The sequence below is a fragment of the Plasmodium inui genome, assembly GCF_000524495.1.
Source record: "Plasmodium inui San Antonio 1 unplaced genomic scaffold supercont1.2, whole genome shotgun sequence".
In the NCBI taxonomy this organism is placed as follows: Eukaryota; Apicomplexa; class Aconoidasida; order Haemosporida; family Plasmodiidae; genus Plasmodium; species Plasmodium inui.
Genome location: NW_008481836.1, coordinates 948581 through 967306, shown reverse-complemented (window position 1 = coordinate 967306; position 18726 = coordinate 948581). Strand labels below are relative to the sequence as shown.

At 39.3% G+C, this 18726-nt stretch overlaps 6 protein-coding genes across 6 annotated transcripts in view; 3 read left to right on the top strand and 3 right to left on the bottom strand.

Annotated features, from left to right (window-relative positions):
* Positions 1–476: 476 nt before the first annotated feature.
* C922_00664 (hypothetical protein) lies at positions 477–1580 on the bottom strand (the record flags this gene model as incomplete). The annotated part of the gene is made up of 6 exons (XM_008816277.1): positions 477–531; positions 686–806; positions 936–967; positions 1066–1117; positions 1259–1344; positions 1495–1580. The coding sequence occupies 6 exons, from the start codon at positions 1578–1580 to the stop codon at positions 477–479; spliced, it is 432 nt and encodes a 143-aa protein (XP_008814499.1).
* Positions 1581–2403: 823 nt separating this feature from the next.
* C922_00663 (dihydropteroate synthase) lies at positions 2404–4870 on the top strand (the record flags this gene model as incomplete). The annotated part of the gene is made up of 3 exons (XM_008816276.1): positions 2404–2530; positions 2786–4570; positions 4719–4870. 3 exons carry the CDS (start codon positions 2404–2406, stop codon positions 4868–4870), a joined length of 2064 nt encoding a protein of 687 aa, XP_008814498.1.
* Positions 4871–5495: 625 nt separating this feature from the next.
* C922_00662 (hypothetical protein) lies at positions 5496–6821 on the bottom strand (the record flags this gene model as incomplete). The annotated part of the gene is made up of 2 exons (XM_008816275.1): positions 5496–6230; positions 6489–6821. 2 exons carry the CDS (start codon positions 6819–6821, stop codon positions 5496–5498), a joined length of 1068 nt encoding a protein of 355 aa, XP_008814497.1.
* Positions 6822–9446: 2625 nt separating this feature from the next.
* On the top strand, positions 9447–12092 carry C922_00661 (hypothetical protein; the record flags this gene model as incomplete). The annotated part of the gene is made up of 2 exons (XM_008816274.1): positions 9447–11798; positions 12006–12092. The coding sequence occupies 2 exons, from the start codon at positions 9447–9449 to the stop codon at positions 12090–12092; spliced, it is 2439 nt and encodes an 812-aa protein (XP_008814496.1).
* A 1035-nt stretch (positions 12093–13127) lies between these two features.
* Positions 13128–14978, bottom strand: C922_00660 (hypothetical protein; the record flags this gene model as incomplete). Its single annotated transcript, XM_008816273.1, has 1 exon — positions 13128–14978. One exon carries the CDS (start codon positions 14976–14978, stop codon positions 13128–13130), a length of 1851 nt encoding a protein of 616 aa, XP_008814495.1.
* A 1378-nt stretch (positions 14979–16356) lies between these two features.
* C922_00659 (hypothetical protein) overlaps positions 16357–18726 on the top strand; it is a gene marked incomplete at both ends in the record, with an annotated part of 3663 nt that continues 1293 nt past the window's right edge. The window contains 2 exons of the mRNA XM_008816272.1: positions 16357–16549; positions 16805–18726. Coding sequence (XP_008814494.1) covers positions 16357–16549; positions 16805–18726 — 2115 coding nt within the window. The remainder of the gene's footprint in view (positions 16550–16804) is intronic.

Below are 18726 nucleotides of genomic sequence, written 5' to 3'. Positions count from 1 at the left end.
ATATATATCTATATATTAAATGGATGCATTTATAACTTACCTGTATATATACACATTTTTTAAATTCCCAAAAACTTACAGCCCAGAAGGTTCAATTTTTACACTTCAAAGGTAGCCGCTCGTGGGATGGAAGTCTTTCCATTTGCCCACCGCGCGTTTCGACTTGGGTCTGCTTTGTTTCGCTGTGGGTTGTTTCGCATTTCTTATGGAGGGTTATTCCATTTTCAGCCCACCATATATATCACATAGACAGATACCCTATCGTGGCGCAACAGGGATCCCGCTTATCAGAAAGAAGCAGAATGGAATTTTCCATCGCGCTTTTATTTTTTACAAAATTGTGGAAATTCAAATGGAACACTGAGTAAAGGGAGAATACTCTGAGTAGCGTGCGCCTACGTTGCAGTCTTGGTGGAAGAAGACGAGCCCGTCATATCACCTTGGAGAGGGGGGATTCTGTACCATGGGTCGTAACGCTACAACGCCTTTTTCACCAAATTTAGGTAGTCTTTCGGTTCGTCTTTTTTGTACCTGTGGGCAGGAGCAGAAGGGCAAATAAGGGATGGTCAAAGAGACGGAAAATGAACACCAATACATGTGCACGAATTGGAAAATTATATGTGAGGAAGGAACAGTTGGCATATTCTTCTTTTCCTTTTCTTTTTTCCCCTTTCCATGTGCGTACATCTCGCCGACGTAGGTGCCTATGCCTTCATTGGCGTTCTCCTTCAAATTCAGCTGAATCAGTTTGCTAATGGTGTTTCGGCTTAGGTACAAGGCGTGCAGGTACAGGAAGGAGCAGGAGGCTAAGCAGGGAGATAAAAAGATGAGGAGTTCGCTCAAGTTCTACATGTGCAGAGACAGGAACGTGTGAGAAGAAGGAGAGAAAACGAAATAAACTTGGAACGTTCATCCAGCTGAGTATTTTTGATTACTTGTTAGTCCAAAGAGGTCAGGCAAAAAGGGTCTAAACGGTGAAAAAAAAAAATTAAGTAAAAATGTGAGAGTATTCTTATCACTTTCCATATATATATATATATATGTATACACCAGTGTCGCAGTAACCTGAACATGAAAGACTTCAGGCGCCTTAACTTCCGGAAGGTTGTCAGAATGCCTTCGAAAAAATATAAGATACACAGATGCACATGTGTATGTGCACGAGGGGGTCATTTCCCCCGATGATTCGTAAACGTGCATTAATGTTACACGTCGATTAAACGTGAAAGAGGTCTCTGCACTCTTCTGTGGACCTAACCTATTGCCGTTAGAATGGCGATGGAGTGGGAAACGTACTTATTTTCATTGATTATTTTTAGCTCTTCGACACTTGCCTTTTCTTTGCTGAAAGGGTAGAAATGTATTCATCAAGGCAATTACTGTCTTGGGAATGCGTGGCATTTTTTTTCAAGTGCCCCACAGGTGGGGGCTAAACACATGGCAGGCATATGCAATCTGTGCGCGTCCATTTGGAGCGTCCCTTTTTCCCTTTACTTATGCCTCACAAAGCTGTTGATTTTTCTTATTGTCTTGAGGCAACTTAAGGTTCTGTACCACTCATAAATTATGTTATAATCCATTTTCCTTCAAGGGGGAAAAGGAGCAAAAATCGAAAGAAGCAACAACTCGGGAAAGATGGCGGAAGCACATCCAAGGACCCCTTTGTCATTGCCTTGCCGAATCGACGCTGCCTCTTGCGGAACTGCTTTCTCCCTGCTTTACATCGCCCTTTCGATTAAAAACAATTGTGGGTCCGCACTTGCTCCTGTATCTCTACATGCATATAACAGATTTTGTTCCCGCGTAAAAGCATTCGCAATTTTTGTTTTTTTTTTTTTACTGGATTAACTGAAAAAAAAGTGTGGATAATATCTACAAGAGGAAAACAGAAACTGACCCCGAACAAGTCAGCTAAATCGGCGATTCTTGACCCCTTGACATCCCCCGCAGTTGGCGCTGCGCACTTTGCACCCCGCACTTAGCGTCCCCCCCTTTGCAGCGCACCCTCTACATTTCGGCACTAAAAATAAATTCACTTTAAATTTAAGGGGTAGAATTCTCAAACAAATGTTGATGCGCCAGTAACCATGAAAAAACATGCAGCAACGCCTCATGTTTTAATCCACTTCTTCCACAAATAGGTTCACACTAGGGTACATATTGAAACGATTCACGAAAAGCCTCAATACTGTGTTCTAAACCTAAGAGGAGGGAGTCCACGAATTACACAACACGGGGAGCTCGCCGTAAAAAAAGCAAGCTTATTAATAGGGCATAAATAGGGAAAAAATTGGGTCGGTATAAATAATCTCTAAATAGGATATATATAGGAAAAAAAAAGAACGCGTAGCAAAAGAAGAACACAAATAAACAGAACAACAGCAGTAACAACCGAGGACCGCCATGAAGGACTCAAACACCGGGAGTACTACCCCAACGAATATAGCCGTTTTAAACTTAGGAACTAATGACAAAAAAAATTGTGTAGCGATTTTAGAAACGGCGCTATATCTGACGGAGAAGTACCTTGGTAAGGGCGAAGGGAGGGGATAGTTTAGGAGAAATTTATCTTCCTCTTTGGAAGGGGAAATATTTCGGCAGGGTGAGAGCACCCCCTGGAGCCTTTTTTCCTACCAGCATATGTACATGGAAGGGAGGAGATACTTTCCCACAATAATAAACACACACATAGAGACACATCCAAATACCGCCACGCTAGATGTTCCGTCGCTTAAGAGAACATGAAGGACATTTGTCTGCTCGCCTTTTTCTTGAAACATGTTAGGCAAAATTATCAACAGTTCGTACATTTACGAAACTGTCCCGGAATACATCGTCCTGGATGAAGTAAACAAAATTGGAAAGGTGACGGAGGGGCACCCCCCAAGTGAAATTTCTTGGATAAAGGATTTGATTCAGACTGTGGAAAAGTCCAGATATGAAGAAAGTGAAGATTTAATTTATGAGTGCAAAGAACTGGAAGTGTTTTTAAAAAATGAAAAAATAAATGAAAGCATTATCAAGGAAGTCAGTGTGGAGGATTACGAAAATGAGACAAGAAAAATAATCAAACAGAATGACGAAATAATGAAGAAAAACTTAGAACAGTATAAAGATAAATATTACACGAGTTATTTTTTTAACTTAACAGTTGTAGTTCGGACCTTTGTTGAAGACCCCCTCACCATGCTCGTAATTTTAAAGTACATAGAACAAATCATGAAAAGAAGGGAAAGCAAAAAGGGTCAGGGAGAAATATTCGAAAATCGCATAATAGACATAGACATTTTATTTTTTAACAACTACACTATTTTTGAGAAAAGTATAAGTTTAAAAAAAGAAGACATATATAAAATCATCACGAAACATATTCACATAAATCAAACTAGTGATCAGAACCATCTCGAAATTATCCAAAATCTGGGCGACAAAATTCGATTCTTATGTATCCCTCATGTGTACACAAAATATAGGTATAGTATTCTCCTCTGCTTAAATGATATGATTCCTGAGTATAAGCACTGCACGTTTGAGGAAGCCATTGGCTCAACTTATAAAAACTATGTTGACAAATTTGAAGAGAAGTATCACATGCATATCAGGAAGAATAATAAGAGAATATACGTATTGAAAGATAAAGTGTCCTATTTAAAAGAAAGAACTCATATAGTGGGCATCTTGAATGTTAACTATGATTCCTTTTCTGATGGTGGTTTGTTTGTCGATCCTGTGAAAGCTGTGGAGAGGATGTTCGAAATGACAAATGATGGGGCGAGCGTGATTGACATCGGGGGGGAATCATCCGCGCCTTATGTGGTCCCCAATCCAAATGTTACTGAACGGGATTTGGTCATTCCCGTTTTGAAGCTGTTTAAGGAGAAATGGCATACGCTTGAGCGCGAGGTTTCCGGTGGTGAGGCAGGATGCGCTACAATGGACGATGCCAAGAAAGACGCCCAACGTGACGCAGAGGGGATCCTACAACAACTGAGGGACGCAAAACCGATCATCAGTATCGACACTGTCAATTATGATTTGTTCAAAGAATGCGTGGAACACGATTTGGTAGACATCCTAAACGATATCAGTGGGTGTACACACAACCCAGATATTATAAAATTATTAAAAAGGAAAAATAAATTCTATACGGTCGTTTTAATGCACAAGAGGGGGAATCCACACACCATGGATAAGTTAACAAATTACAATGATCTTATAAATGACATTAAAAAGTATTTAGAAGACCGATTAAATTTTCTCGTTCTCAATGGGATACCACGTTACCGAGTTCTCTTTGATGTTGGCCTAGGGTTTGCAAAAAAACACGACCAATCCATTAAGCTGTTGCAGCATATTCACGTTTATGATGAGTATCCGCTGTTTCTTGGCTACTCGAGGAAGCGATTTATTGCCCACTGCATGGGGAAAGGTGGCGCGATCAATGGGGGCTTCGAACTGACTAACGGGGATTCCAAACTGACCAATGGTGACGCGTCACAACTGTGGAGGTTTAAAATGAGTCACATGCGTCAGGATAAGGATCAGCTTTTATACCATAAAATTATTTCCGGTAAGAATTCGTCGGCTCCGTGATTTGGCAAAACGTGTATTTGAGTGGCCCTTATATGTGCTGTACCATTTGTTAATCATTTTATCAACTCTAAGTCACGTATGATGCCCCACATTTAAACATTCCCCCTTGTTTCCCTTTCTCCTAGGCGGACTAGCCATTGCTTCGTACAGCTTCTACAAAAAGGTGGACCTTATCAGAGTTCACGACGTGTTAGAAACCAAGACAGTCCTGGATGTGCTCGAAAGGATACATCCGTCTGAGGCTAATATCCTTGCAGTGAACGAAAAGGCAAAATAATTCCCCCAAAGCGTATCCCCTTTTTGAATTGCAACCTCCTAATCTATACATGTCATAATGCGTGTACCAAATGAGTAGACTAGCAGCTTTCATATAGTTTGCCCCTACGTCCTCTTTAAGCTTTACTTGCATATATGCCTTTTCGTGGTTCCCCCTCCTGTGGGGGCCTAGCACTGGTATGAAGCTTTCCAGAGCAGACTCGCGATCTGTATGTGCTTGCACATCTCAACGTAAAGATGACCCCTTCTGCATATAACACATTGTTGAAAATCATCCTCACACGGAGCATATATGTATGTGGGTGTATCGCTCCATTTTTTCTGCAGGCAAGCACAAATTGCACATTTTCATTTTGAGCATGTCGCTGAATTTGTGCCCATTCCATTTAAACAAACACTTAGAGCATGGCCTGGAAACGGCTTTAAATGAACGCACCTTTGGTTGAATTGGTTCTTCTAAGGACATGTGCGTGGAGCGACACATACATAATGACTTATATGTATATAGCAACGTCTCTTAAGGAGCGGTCTCCATTTTTTCCTATCTTCCCCGACGTTTAGGATCGCAATTATGCGAATTTTCGTGTACTCCCATATGTCACAATGTCATACTGGTTCTCCTTCCTCTATCTTGCAACGTCATGCGACTCCCCTTCGCTTTGTTCCTCGTCCTGTTCCTCTTCGTCCCCCCCTTGGTCATTCAAAATGTCCCTTTCCTGGAATTTGCCCTCTCTTCTGTTATTGAACACCGTCTCTTTTAGGGGGAGGTGAATATGCGACAATGCGTAGCACTCCTTGGACTCGTACACGACGATTGGAAATGAATAGTGCACATTCTCATCAGTAAAATTAATGGAATAAACACTGTTCAGGAAGGATATAAATTTTCTCAAGGAGCAAAAGCTCATCATTTTTGGAATGTTATTATTTAATGTATTACAATCAATAACAACGATGTCGTAAACCTCATCGCAATTAAAAATATAAACGCCATAAGTGTACTTAATTTGAATGGTAACGTATAATTTGAAATGAAACTTATCATTCTTCACTTGCTCTGTATTAATTTGAACAAAGTTGGTGTTTTCAATTGTGTTAATCAATTCATTTAACGACTCCTTGAAGCTACTTATTTCTATACTTTTTATTTCTTTTAAAAATTTCAATTTTTCTTTTTGAGAGTAAAACTCCTTTTTGAAATTTTTCCTTCTGTACAAACATTCCAATATGATGGATAGAAGTAAATCCTTGTCTCTTGATTCCGATCTGTACATTTTTAGAAAGAAGTTAAAAATGCAGAACTCGACTTCTTCGCTCGTCAGTTCAATGTCTACTTCATGGGCACATTCGCACCAGTCCGCCTATGGAAGGGGGCATGGAAAAAAAGTAAATTGTGGTGATAAATCTCAAGGCTGTGACAAAAATGCAAAATGCACACTTTGCAAAATCGCCAAGGGGATACGAGAACGCGTTTTTTTTTTCCGTTCTTGCTCTGCGGGGATGTGGGCGTATGGATTTTGTTTTTCCCCCAACAGGCGGAACAATTCTGTATCTCTACATCGCCAGGTAATGAAGTTGCAATTTTTTTGTTTTTCTTCACCACTCGGTAGTGTACTCACGTGAGGGTTAAAATATCTCGAATCCAATGGCATCTCCTTAGCTAATTCTGCACTTTTTTTGAGGATTTTATCAAAGACTTGGAATTGGCTAACATCCTTTTTGTTCTTATCATAGTCCTCCAAGAAGGTTTTCTTTAATGTAATGTTGTTTCTTTTATTTTTTTTTTCCAGCTTGTCGAAAAAATTCGTGCAACAAAATGCAAATTGGTTATAGATGTACCATAAAAACGATCCCTGGTATATTTCTGTATCTTCCCTTTTTAATTCATCCAAGTTGTTTTCTTCATCAATGTCGAAGAAGTCGTTAAGTGGGCAAGTTGACATGTCTGACATTTTTTTTTTTTGTTCTGTCTGGAGGGGTGTAAACAGGGTCAGGCGGAGTCACACAATTTGTCTGTGATCTATTTGGGGAAATAAAACAAACAAAAGTGATGCCGACAGTTGCCGAAGTGCGAAGTTGGTCCTTCTATCTGTCTACGCCGTCTTTGCGCAACTGCGTGCGTGTGCTTGCGCATATACATTTTTGCTGTCAGCGGTGGTTATCTGCCCATGCCAAGGAGAAAAAAGTAAAATCATACACACACATATATATATATACATACGCATGTTCGTTTGTATTTATCAACAGTGCTGTTTTTGCGGTATGAAAAAGGGGAGGAAATATCCCATCAAAGAAGAATTAAACTTTCAGTAGGGTGTTTTCCACCCCCGCGAGGACTGCGCATAAATTTGCACAGATAGTCATACATATGTGCATATTAAAATTGGCATATTTGCAATTGCCTAGGATGCGTGTCCGTACCTATTTTGAAGAATCCCCCAACGATTTGGCGCATTTTTCATTTTTGTAGAACATTTTTTTGCAATTTTTTCGCCATCATTTTTTCCATTTGTGAAGGAGGCGATAAATCCAACAATTTGAGTCACGTCCGAGAATGCAAGGTGGCGTCAGATAAGCTGTTAGCTAAAACGAATGTTTGATTTTTCGTATGGTCCTTTTCTGTTCATATGTGCAAAGAGGCAAATGCATGAGCAGGTGAACGAATGCCCGTCGAGTGAAACAATAACGCGATCACTTAGGCAGTTAAATTAAAAGAAACATTTGTGTATACATTAAAATAACATTACGATATAAGTAGAAAAAAAAGAAAGAAAAAAAAATTGGCGCCAACTAAGCGAACAAAAAAAGTTTTCCAGACAGGAAATGACACCAAACATGCGTTTTATAACACGAAATATTTTTTAACTCAAAAATGTGATGTTAACTGGATGCATGAAAGTGAAGAAAAAAAAAATAAAATAAAATAATTGAGCGAAATATTTCATAAATATCCATGTGAATATGCAAGCAGAAAGAGGAAGACAAATGATTCAAACTCGCTGCAACTGGGTTGCCCCTTTATAGGATTCACCACAACTGCGCGAGTGGCAGAAACGTTTTGTAGGCATATGAAGGAACTGCACAAAATTTTTTTATGCAATATTTTTTCAATTTAGAACATACTCGCACCAATGTGAAAGGTTCTGGAACGTTTTTACTCCGTCTGATCTTATGGAAAAATGAAACGTTTTCGAATGGCTCTTTGGGTGAATATTTTCCCTTTATCTGTTAAGTGCAGAAATTGTATCATTTGAAGGGACGAACGAGTTCTTCATTTGGGTTTGCAATAAATGTGTACCTGTACAAAGGTAAAATGACGCACTTTAAATGGCGCTCTTTAAGCGGCACAATATTTTTTTGTAAAGGTAACGAGCATGCCCCTCTTTTTCACCTTATGCGAATCTACAGAGATAGGGAAAAATCGCAGAATGGCCAACTCGCTTCCTTTTTCTGAAAGCGACTATGCAGACGGCCGAGCAGACAACCGGATAAACAAAAGCAAGTGAATGACCTTTTTTTTTTTGTTCACGAACAACGGTGTGTATATGCGTGAGTAGGGCTATTCCCTCAACGAAACTGCATAGGTACAGAAGTATAACATTATCACCAAGGGGAGAATCATCGCGCTCACGTTCACCTCTACTTCCAAGTTGTATTTTTGCCTTTTTGTATACTTTTTTATGCGCATTGGGAGGAAATCGCAAAAGAGAAAAAAAAAGAAAAAATTAACAAAGAGAGGAACGGCCAAAACGGAACACTTTTCATTGTAAGAAAAAAGGAGTCCCCCCCTTTCGATTTACTCCTTCCAATGGTCTGTCTCCATTCCTCAAATGTCTGTTCAACAAAATTAATTATGATTTTGGCACGCTGCGAAAAAGATGTGTGTTTATTTTTGTGCAAATGTTTACGAGTATTCCCATTATGAAGCGTGGCTAAATTTTGCTATTATTCATCTCGCTATATTTTTCTTTAAAAGGGAACAATTTTTTTTTTTCCCCTCATCAGCTGAAGTTATTTTTCCTTTTTGTTGTGGTGACTGCTTTGCAGCAAATGCGTGTGCGTTTTTGAAGAGCCTGGAGAAAGGGAAGGGAATGTGCGTGCGTGCATGTATGGATACCATGCGTGCATACCGCTCATACTGCCTTCTTATCGTTTAAAAGTTTTTACGGACATTAAAAAAATAAAATTAATTCCAACCATCGCTGGCCACTTTGCCACTCTGCCGCTCTGCTGGTCCCCTCACGGCATACACACCAGCGTACATAAATCATTCCGTAGCCTTTCTCGGCATCGCAGCATTTTGCTGAACTGCGTGGCGATTTGTAATGCACGCGAACATGACCGCTGCCCCCCGTTGTGCCTTTCCGCCTAGTGAAGCCGAAGGCATTGTGCAGGTGAAGAACAACATATGTATGCGCGCGTGCTTGTACAGGCCTGCGCAGTACACACATTACACACATGTGCGAGGTGGCCTCCTTTGTGGGTAACTTGAGATAACATCTTTTACAGAAGACGGACACACGGCTAGACGTACGTGCCCAAGTGGGGCCGAATGGGGATAAAACGAACTAGCCAAAATGGACATCGCAAATGTGAACTTTGAGAGCGGGTGGAAAATAATCAAGGAAGAGGCGATAGAGAAGATAGAAAATTATCTAGAAAATGAAAACATAGAACATAACAAGCATCTATTCAGTGCCACGGAGTACACAAGGTTGTACACAGTTGTATACAATATGTGTGCACGAAAGAACCCATTTTGTTATTCCAAAGAGGTGTATAGAAAATATGGAGAAAGCTTATCCGTGTACGCTGTAGAAAAAATCAAACCGCTGTTAAGAAACAAAGAGGAATTAATGAAGACGAAAATTTTGATAGACGCCTGGTTTAAATATTCATTTTACACAAACTGGATGAATAAATTTTTGCGATACCTGGATCGTTACTATGTGGAGTATAACAGCTCCTTGTGCCTAAGTGCGTACACGAAAAATATTTTCAAAATTACTCTTTTTAACGATTTAAGAGAAGTAATTCGAAATATTGTTTATCAAATTTACGACAATCTGCGGAAGGATGAAAAAGAAGAGGAGAAAAAATTATTCTGTGATTTGGTTCATCTGTATAAAGAGTTAGATGAAGACAGTAACGAGAAAATGTATGAACATGATATAGAAAAAAAAATTTTGGAAAATGTCGAAAATTATTATAAAAAGGAAGGAGACAATTGGTTCCTCAATTTAACCTTTGATGAGTACATTATCTCAATTGAAAATTCGATACAAAAAGAATTTGAAAAGAACAAAAGGTTAAGTCTGATAGAAGAGACTTGCGAGAGGGTCACCAATATTGTCGTGAGAATATTGATATATGAAAAATTGCAACAACTGCTTAGTAATAAAAACAACATTTTTGACATGCTGAAAAGTAACAACATAAGATGTTTGAGAAGAACGTATATTTTGTTTTCCTATTTTCCGGAGGCAATAGAAGGGCTCAAAAAAATGATAGGGGATTATGTAAAAACGGAAGGAAACAATCTGAAAGAAAAATACATCCAAAAGTCACGAAGTATTAGTAGCAATGAAAAAGCGCCTGACGATGTGCTGTGCGGTTCGAATGTAAATAGCAATATTACTCAGCAGAAGGATGAGTACGCCCTATGTGGATACATTGATGAGCTGATTAAAATGCATAACCACTACGACAATGTTTTCAAGTTAGCCTTTTCCGCCATTTCGAACAAGTCCATAGATCACCATTTTAAGGATTGCGTCAAGGATTACTTTGAAAGTTTTGTGGAGCACGAGGATGAGTATTTCAGCACAGTAAAGCTGCTGGTGCTGTACGCTGACAATATATTAAAAAAGGGGGACGAACCAGAGAGATTATCCTCCAACCATGGCAACGAAGGAAAGGATTCTAACGAATCAGTAAGTGGAAAGGCGCACCAAATGGCATACCCCATTGGAGAGGACGACCCTGAGGATGCACAAAAAAAAGACACAATCGAGCTAAAAAAACAAATGACAGAAATCGTCGAAATTTTTAACTACACCAGCAACAAGGAAACCTTTTTCGAGTACTACAGAATTTATCTAGCGAACAGACTGATCAATAACATTTACATATCCCTTAGTGTGGAAAAAAAATTTATCGAAAGTTTGTACTTCTTGTGCGGGTCTCAATATACGTCCAAATTGGTGGGGATGATTCAAGACATGATAAATAACAACACGACGAATAATAAATTTCTGGATTTTGTGAATTCGAAATCTGCACATTGTAAAAATGACCTTACTGTGAGAGACGTCCACAATTTTTTCACAGTGAAAGTATTGAATAAGGGTTTCTGGCCAACGCTCGAAAAAACACCTATGAAATTGAGTGATACTTTTAACAAGTATATAGAATTATTTGAAGAGTATTATAAGGCGGATAATAAAAATAAAAAATTAGAATGGATATACGAATTGAGTGAAGTTATTTTAACATGCACTTTCCAGAATTGTGTGTATTACCTTTACTGCAATATTGTTAACGCGCAGATAATTCTCCTTTTTAATAAACATAAATTTATCAATTATGAAATTATAAAAACGGAATTGAACCTGGACTTGAAGACGTTTACAGATAATATGTACTCGTGTTTACACTATTTTAAAATAATATCTTCCAATGATCAACCCGTTGATTGGAAGTCTTCCACTTTTTTTATCAACCGGAATTTTTCCTATCCACATAATAAGGTGTACATCAAGAAGGCAACTACTTTGCTTTCCAAGGAGCATGAAAAGATTAAGGAAGATCGAACCATGGCAATTGAAGCTGCCATTGTCCGTGTTATGAAAGCGCACAAGAAATTATTCTACGATCAAATATTTGACTATGTCAAGAAATCGCTCTCCTGTTTTGCTCCCACCAACCAGGTAATTAATCCGAGCCTTCTCTTTTTTTTTTCTCTCTCTCTACACTCCGTGGGGAAATTCACCGCAAATAGTCCTCCCAAATGTGTGTCTTTATACGTAATCCAAGTGACAAAAAACGTGTTCCTTTAAGAAATCGGGTGGGACCCCTTCTTACGTCTGTTCGTATGCACCTTCATCCACGGGCTCGTCTTTTTCCCCCCTCTGTAGATAATCGAGAAAAAAATAGATTTGCTAGTCGAGAGGGAATACCTCCAGAAGGAAGAAAACAGCCAAGTGTACGTATACATACCGTAGAGAATCGTACGCGCAAATGGCGTCGCGGTAATGAAGTGCAGGAGCGTATTTGAGCCGCCCCAAGCGACGAAGCAGCAAGGATGAAAAATGCACAAAATGGGGGCAAGTGGGTTGATGCGTGTATTCAAAAAACGGAGCTCGTCCTGTCCTGCTTTCCGTCCCGACCCCATCGTGCTTCTTTTTTTCTGTTGCGCCTTTTTGTTTTTCGTCGCCACTGCGCAGAGGCCAATGTCTCCGCTGAAGTGCACCCATCGGCTGCTTTCACATTTTTGTTTAATATGCTCAGTGTGTTTGTGTTTCCGCAGAGCGTTGCATATATATACATATGTGTGTGCACTTACGCACATACAGCCATGTTTAGTTATTTTTTTCCCCGGCGCGCACGTGCCATGTGATTACCCAAAACACTGTGTTGCTAATTATTTGCCTTTGCATTGATGAGACAGATCGTTGCTTCCTTTTTACCTCCAGAATTTATTGCCTTCCCCTTCTTTTTTTTTGGTGCATAAATTTTGGGAAATTTTTTGTAAATTTTTTATTATCAAATGGGGTTAATGAAAATATGAAGGTTATCCGACTGCATAGGGGGGGAAAGGGACATGACAAGGCGGGCTGACCTCTTTTCCCATGTGGTGTGCAAAAATGGGAGAGCGCCGTTGTTATTTTGTAAATACACAAAGATTCCAGCATTTAGGTACGAACATCGAGAGTGGGATGCCGAGGGGGAATGGATACAAGGTCACTCCATTTTGTGAGTTTGCTCGGGGTTCGGATATGTCATGTGTAAAGGGGGATAAGCCATCTGACACACACAGGCGTATATTCATGTACGTGTGTACATATGCACGCTTGTGCGGAGGCGTGATCCCTTCTCTTCGTAGGACAAAAAAAGAAAGAAAACCGTGGGGCGAATTGCAACAGGCGCAGCAAAAATGTTCGCATAAAAGACACAAAAAAAGATGAGAGAGAAAAAAAAAAGAAGCTTCTCCAAATGGTACATAAAAAAAAGAAGAGAAAAATGCAACTCTTGAGAGGTTATTCCAAAGAAGTGTCCGATGGGACTGACTTCACCCTCGCTGAGTCATCATTCAAATATTCAAATATAAAAAAGAGCATTCCATTTTGCAAACAGTTCCTTAGTAAATGCATGTTAAGGCCAGTATAGAAAGATCTGATTCCCTCTAGCCTGAAAATATTAACTACTACATCTAGGAAGCCATAATTCTTCATCTGTACTTGTTGTCTCATTTTTATAGTATATAACGGATAGGTAAACATCACAGCAATGAATTTTGATAAAACGCCATACAAAAATGGTAACGTTTTGGCTAGCGTGTTTGAAGAAATTTGGGCGTCTTCTCCGATAAACTCATTTCTGAAATATTCACTGCTAAAATGATACGTTAAATATTCATATATATAAAACTGAATAGCTACATGGGGGGTCAGTAATATAGATGTTAAAAAGCCTTTATAAAATGAAAATAATTTTTCTCTCTTATATATATTATACACAAATTGGAAGTAGTTCTTGTAATTATAAATTGTACTTATGGCATTTTTACTTTCTTCCCTTTTGAAAATTCGCAGTATTTGATTACCACTGAATAGGGTTTTCAAATATGTCAAATATCTGCGCGAAAATTTTTTGCGATGATTTGAAATTAAGATTTTCGTCAATTGTTTTCTCTCCAAAATTGACAAGGTGTAATATTTGTACAACAAATAGTTGTGTGCAATTTTTCTTTTTACACTTTTCTGTAAAAATGCTTTCTTATCATTTGCATATGTGAGATGATTGAATTTTTTTCTTGTCTTCACATTTTTATTGCACAAAAATTTTTTCCTATAAAGCTTGAGCATATCTTCATTCAGCAGGGATTTGATTTTTTTCCCTGTCCCATTTTTCTTTCCCAAATGATAACCAAAAAAAAGGAACACCTTGGCTACTTTGGGGACAATCTTACTTGTACACATTTTATTCCTTGTCACAAAGATGTTGTAATGTTTGCTCGTTATTCTGCTTTTGTAGTTTAAAAATTTATAGTTTAAATTTATGGTGCACTCTATTTTCGTTTTAATCAGCCATATTGGGTGTTGAATAAAAAGACTAAGGATGGAGCTCAGGCTGCTTGTGATGATGTAATACTTGATATTTTTGTGACCGCTAATTGGCGCATCTTTGTTGGCACTACCTGCAGCGTTGTCTTCCTCGTTGATTTGTTTTTTATAAGACAGATTGGCGATCATGAAGTTTTCCTGTCTTCTTTCGGTAGGACTTCTTACAAAATTGGGGCTCTCCGATGGTATTTCTCTACCTCCCCCTGAACTTTCTTTTACATTTCCTCCTTCGAGGGAATCTCCCGACTCGGAGTTGCACACCTGGTTTCCCTCTCCCCCTCGGTACTCATCCTTACTTCTACCTATCGCTGTATCATTTTTTCCATTTTTCATTCCATTAACACCGTTGTATTGCCGAAATACGTAATAATTTAGAGTGTCATATATGAAGCGGAATATGCCATGGGAGACCCCCGTGGTCAGCAACGTAGCCAGTAAGCCACGATAAATGCTTTCTACTTTTTCTTTTTTCAGAATATAGAACAGATTGTATTTGTTATTATAGTAATAGGGGTAGGAGTTCTTGTACACTTTGTATATCTGCTTCCTCGTTCTTATGATGTCCAAGGGGTGCAGCACACACAAGACTAGGGCGGAAGAGGCCATAAAGTTTAGCGTCCTTGTCTTCACCTTTTTATTTTCGTCATTACTATTGCGCGTGTCGCCATTTATGAGTGTGCCTGTTTTATCATCGTTTTGGTAACCCTTGCCGAAATAATTTATGACGCGTTTCCAGAGATTATTGCCCTCATATCTGACGTCCATAGTAGTCTACATTAGCATTTTTTTTCCTCGGGATGTTCTTAGCTGCTGGTGCGTCACGCGCAAGTGGGGGTCGCTGCGTCAGTTCGGCTCCTTTACCCGTCTGTGCGTTTCTGCGTTCTCTTTGGGTTTTTTTTGCCCTTTTCCTACGCCTTTTTTGACCTTTTTTGCGCTGTGTGTGCTTCCTTTTTGCGTTGCCTTTTTCCGCGGCAAGAAGACCTCTACTTGTCCTCTTCAAACCATGCGGCTCGAAAAAGGCTCGCTACTGAACGTTAAATTTATTGCGAGTCCCTGTTCCATCATAAATCCACTTTAAGGATTTAAGCGAAACTGACAAGTAGGGAAATGCGGAAAGACGGCATGTCGTTTCGCTAGCGCGATGTGGCAGGTATTTGTTTGCTTGGTGAAAAGTCCGGTGAGGATCCTCGTGCGACGCGGGAAAAATCGCCTTTCCTTAAGGGAATAAAGACCTGGTGTGCACAGGAAGGTGAAGGGCGTCCTTGAAAAGCAAGGGAGAAAAAGTGAACGCGGTGAAAGAGAAAAAAATGGCAAGGGAGTTTTTATATCCCTTTTAGGACTTAACATGGGCCCGCTCGTGTTGAGAAGGACCTTTTCGCCGCTTTGCACTGCCCCCACGATTTGCCGTATCTGAAAACGTGCAAAACGGAACAAGTTAACAAAGTAAAAGTTATAATTGGTAAATTCAGCCCCCTGGGGGTGTCCTGCAAATTGGCAAACTGCGCCAAATAAGGAGGAAAAACAATTTTGCCTTTTGTTTTTCCCGCTTCCCTGTTCCAGTCTCACTGCGAACATATCTAGCTAACACGAATGGGCGTGCCACGCATCCACGCGTACATGTTTACCCCCCCAACCTGGAAAAAGTTCCCATCTTCAGATGTTCTATTACCACGTGGTGACAATTTTATGTAGTTACAGAAATTTACAAATCACATTTCGAAATGGAAGTGAAAAATATAGGTTTTTTTTTTTTTTCTACAGTTCATATGTCCCTAGTAACATCTCCTTTACCAAACGTGTATACTTAACAGAGCTATGCGTTAAAACGTTTGCCTTTATTTATATGTAAGCCTAAAGCGTATGATCCAGTCAGTACCATTATTTGTTCACCTTTTTGTGTTTCATACTTGTGTTAGGATGAAGAACTGAGCGCTTAACGTTTTGCATTTTTTCCCCCTTTTTATTTCCCGTTTTTTTTTTCTTTTTTTTTTTGTTTCCCCTTGTTAAAGAGTCAACCTTGCTCGTTTTAAAAATATATGACATTAGAATTACATGCCCTAATTGTAAAACCAAATCCTTCATTTGTAACATGGAGATATAAAGTACAGCTCGCGATATTTAATTGAAAGATAACTGCTTCAAAATGTTGTTCCATTTTTTGCTTTGCTTTGTAACACTCTTAACGAAATTAACATTTCAAAAGCATATACCTTATTCTAACATTGCATCGCTAATTGGCCACATCAATTTTATCGTGCCGACATCGAATTTGTTAAACAGCTTTGTTCTCCTTTCAAGTGTCAACGGAAATGTGGGGTTTCTAAATTACAGAACAGGTTAGAGCTTCGCCAAGGGGGCGAAAAATCCCTGTGGGATGTACATGCCATGCTGACATTACACCGCCCAGCTGCCGTGGGGTAGCCGCTCGTTGGGTGCACGGCGTGTCCACACAATGTGTGTAGGGTGACTCCTTACGCTCATCTCGCTCCAACGCGAATGTTCCACGTGTATTTGCCCTTGCTGTGTAAGCAAGAAAAGAATCACTGGAACCATGCGTCCATTCCCTTTTTCCTGTGCCTCCCCCCATGTAGGCACCCTGGATTATGTGCAAAACCATCGAGAAAATGAGAAAATAAGAAAACTGCACGGAGATGACAAGCACGCAGCTGTGTTGATCTATAGAGATGATTTTGAAGAAAATGACGTTGAAGCTAATTACACAAATGATGGAGACCCTTACTCGTACATTGACGTGTACAGCACGATGGGCGGCTATCTCCTCAGCTCCTTTGAGTATAGAAACGAAATGATTGAAGACTTTTTAATTAATGAGGAGAACATATTTATCCTCCTGCAGAACAGAATAGATGTAGGCAATATAAGCAACAACAAAATAAACTCGTTAACTTTTCAGCAGCTAAAATTAAATTTCATTTATGCCAAAATGATCGGAGTTCAAAACATGAAGGTATCTTTATTCTATGTGGATTCAGAATTTTGGGGGCATGTAGTAAGCGTCAATGTTGTAAATAAGAGTGTAGAAAATGACAGCAAAATTAGCCAACTTAAGCTCAACGACAAAATGGTTAATTACGTGAATGTATTGAACAGCGTAAATGTTATTGTGGTGTATAATAAGGAGCTCCTCCACTGGGTAGAATTAGTAGAGGGGGGAGGAAATAAATACCACTATGGGTCTGTGTCAATAGGGTGGCACGATGACAAGGTGGAGAAGGAAGAGACAAATGAACGTGCAAATTACGCAGATAGAGACGAACCCACTGGAAAGCATAGACCCTTTAGGGATGACTTTATGGCTCAATGGAACAGAGAAAATTGCTTCGTCGTACAACTGGGGGAGAAACAATCTGTGTACACCTACAACGATAAGAAGATGCATTTGGTTAAGGAGAAGGACAAAAATGAAGTCATAGGATACTACATAAATAAGTATAAAGAAAAGGACATTATATTTGCACAAGATAAGGGAAGGAAAATTATTATTAAAAAAGCAGGGAAAGAAGCAATTGTTCCTCTGAATGTTCTGAACAAAAGTAGTAACGTATATTACAATGCAGAAATGATAATCGGATTACATAATACGGAAGAAAATGCCAACTACTTCTTTAGTGTATACAGTGATTCATCATTCACTGTGTATAAAAATGACCACGTGCATTATTCAAGAGAAGAATCGCTAGCTTACGTAGAGCAACTATATTTTTACAATTTCCAACATTTGAAAAAAAAAAGTGCAAAGCATTCCTATGACACGACACAATTTCATTTAATGAAAGAGTTGGAAAGCTACCTAAAAGATAAAATAAATTCTTTTAACAGACCTTTCCTAGAAGATGTTATGAAAAAAAAAGCGGAAAAGTCATTGCTGCCATTTAACTTCTTTTACCTATCTCATGAGCATAAAATGAACCTACTGAATATTTGCATGGAGAAAAAGAAGAAGTCTTATTCGTTATCTGACTACGAGAGGGAAAGAAAGCCATCCTACGCCAAGGATACCGGGGGTGACACATATAGCATGCCCAGCGGGGATGATACGTACAACCTAATGAATGACATGATTGAAGATTCGTTTAAAAAGTACGAACAAAATCAGAGCGGCAAATACGCAGGAAGTTCGGTAATCCTCGTCGTCACACGCAACAATTTCATCTTCGCCATACATTTATACACGGGCCTTATATTATACAAAATTGATGGCAATAAATTTAAAGGCGCAAAGGAAATATTTTCTCCAAAATGGAATTGTGAAAGGGTCTTCAGTTTGAATAAGGAGAACTGGTCCGAATTAGACAACGGGAAGAAAATAAGCTTTCCAAATAATCAAAAGGGGTGTGCCACATTGGGGGGTAACCCAACTAGCAAAAAGAAACCTAGCAAAGACCAGCCCAGCAGAAAGGACGTCCTAAATGATAGCAGCCGAGTGCACTTGTTTAGAAGCTTCACTAAAGACACGGTAATTACGATATTTAAAGGGGACAATTTTGCCAAT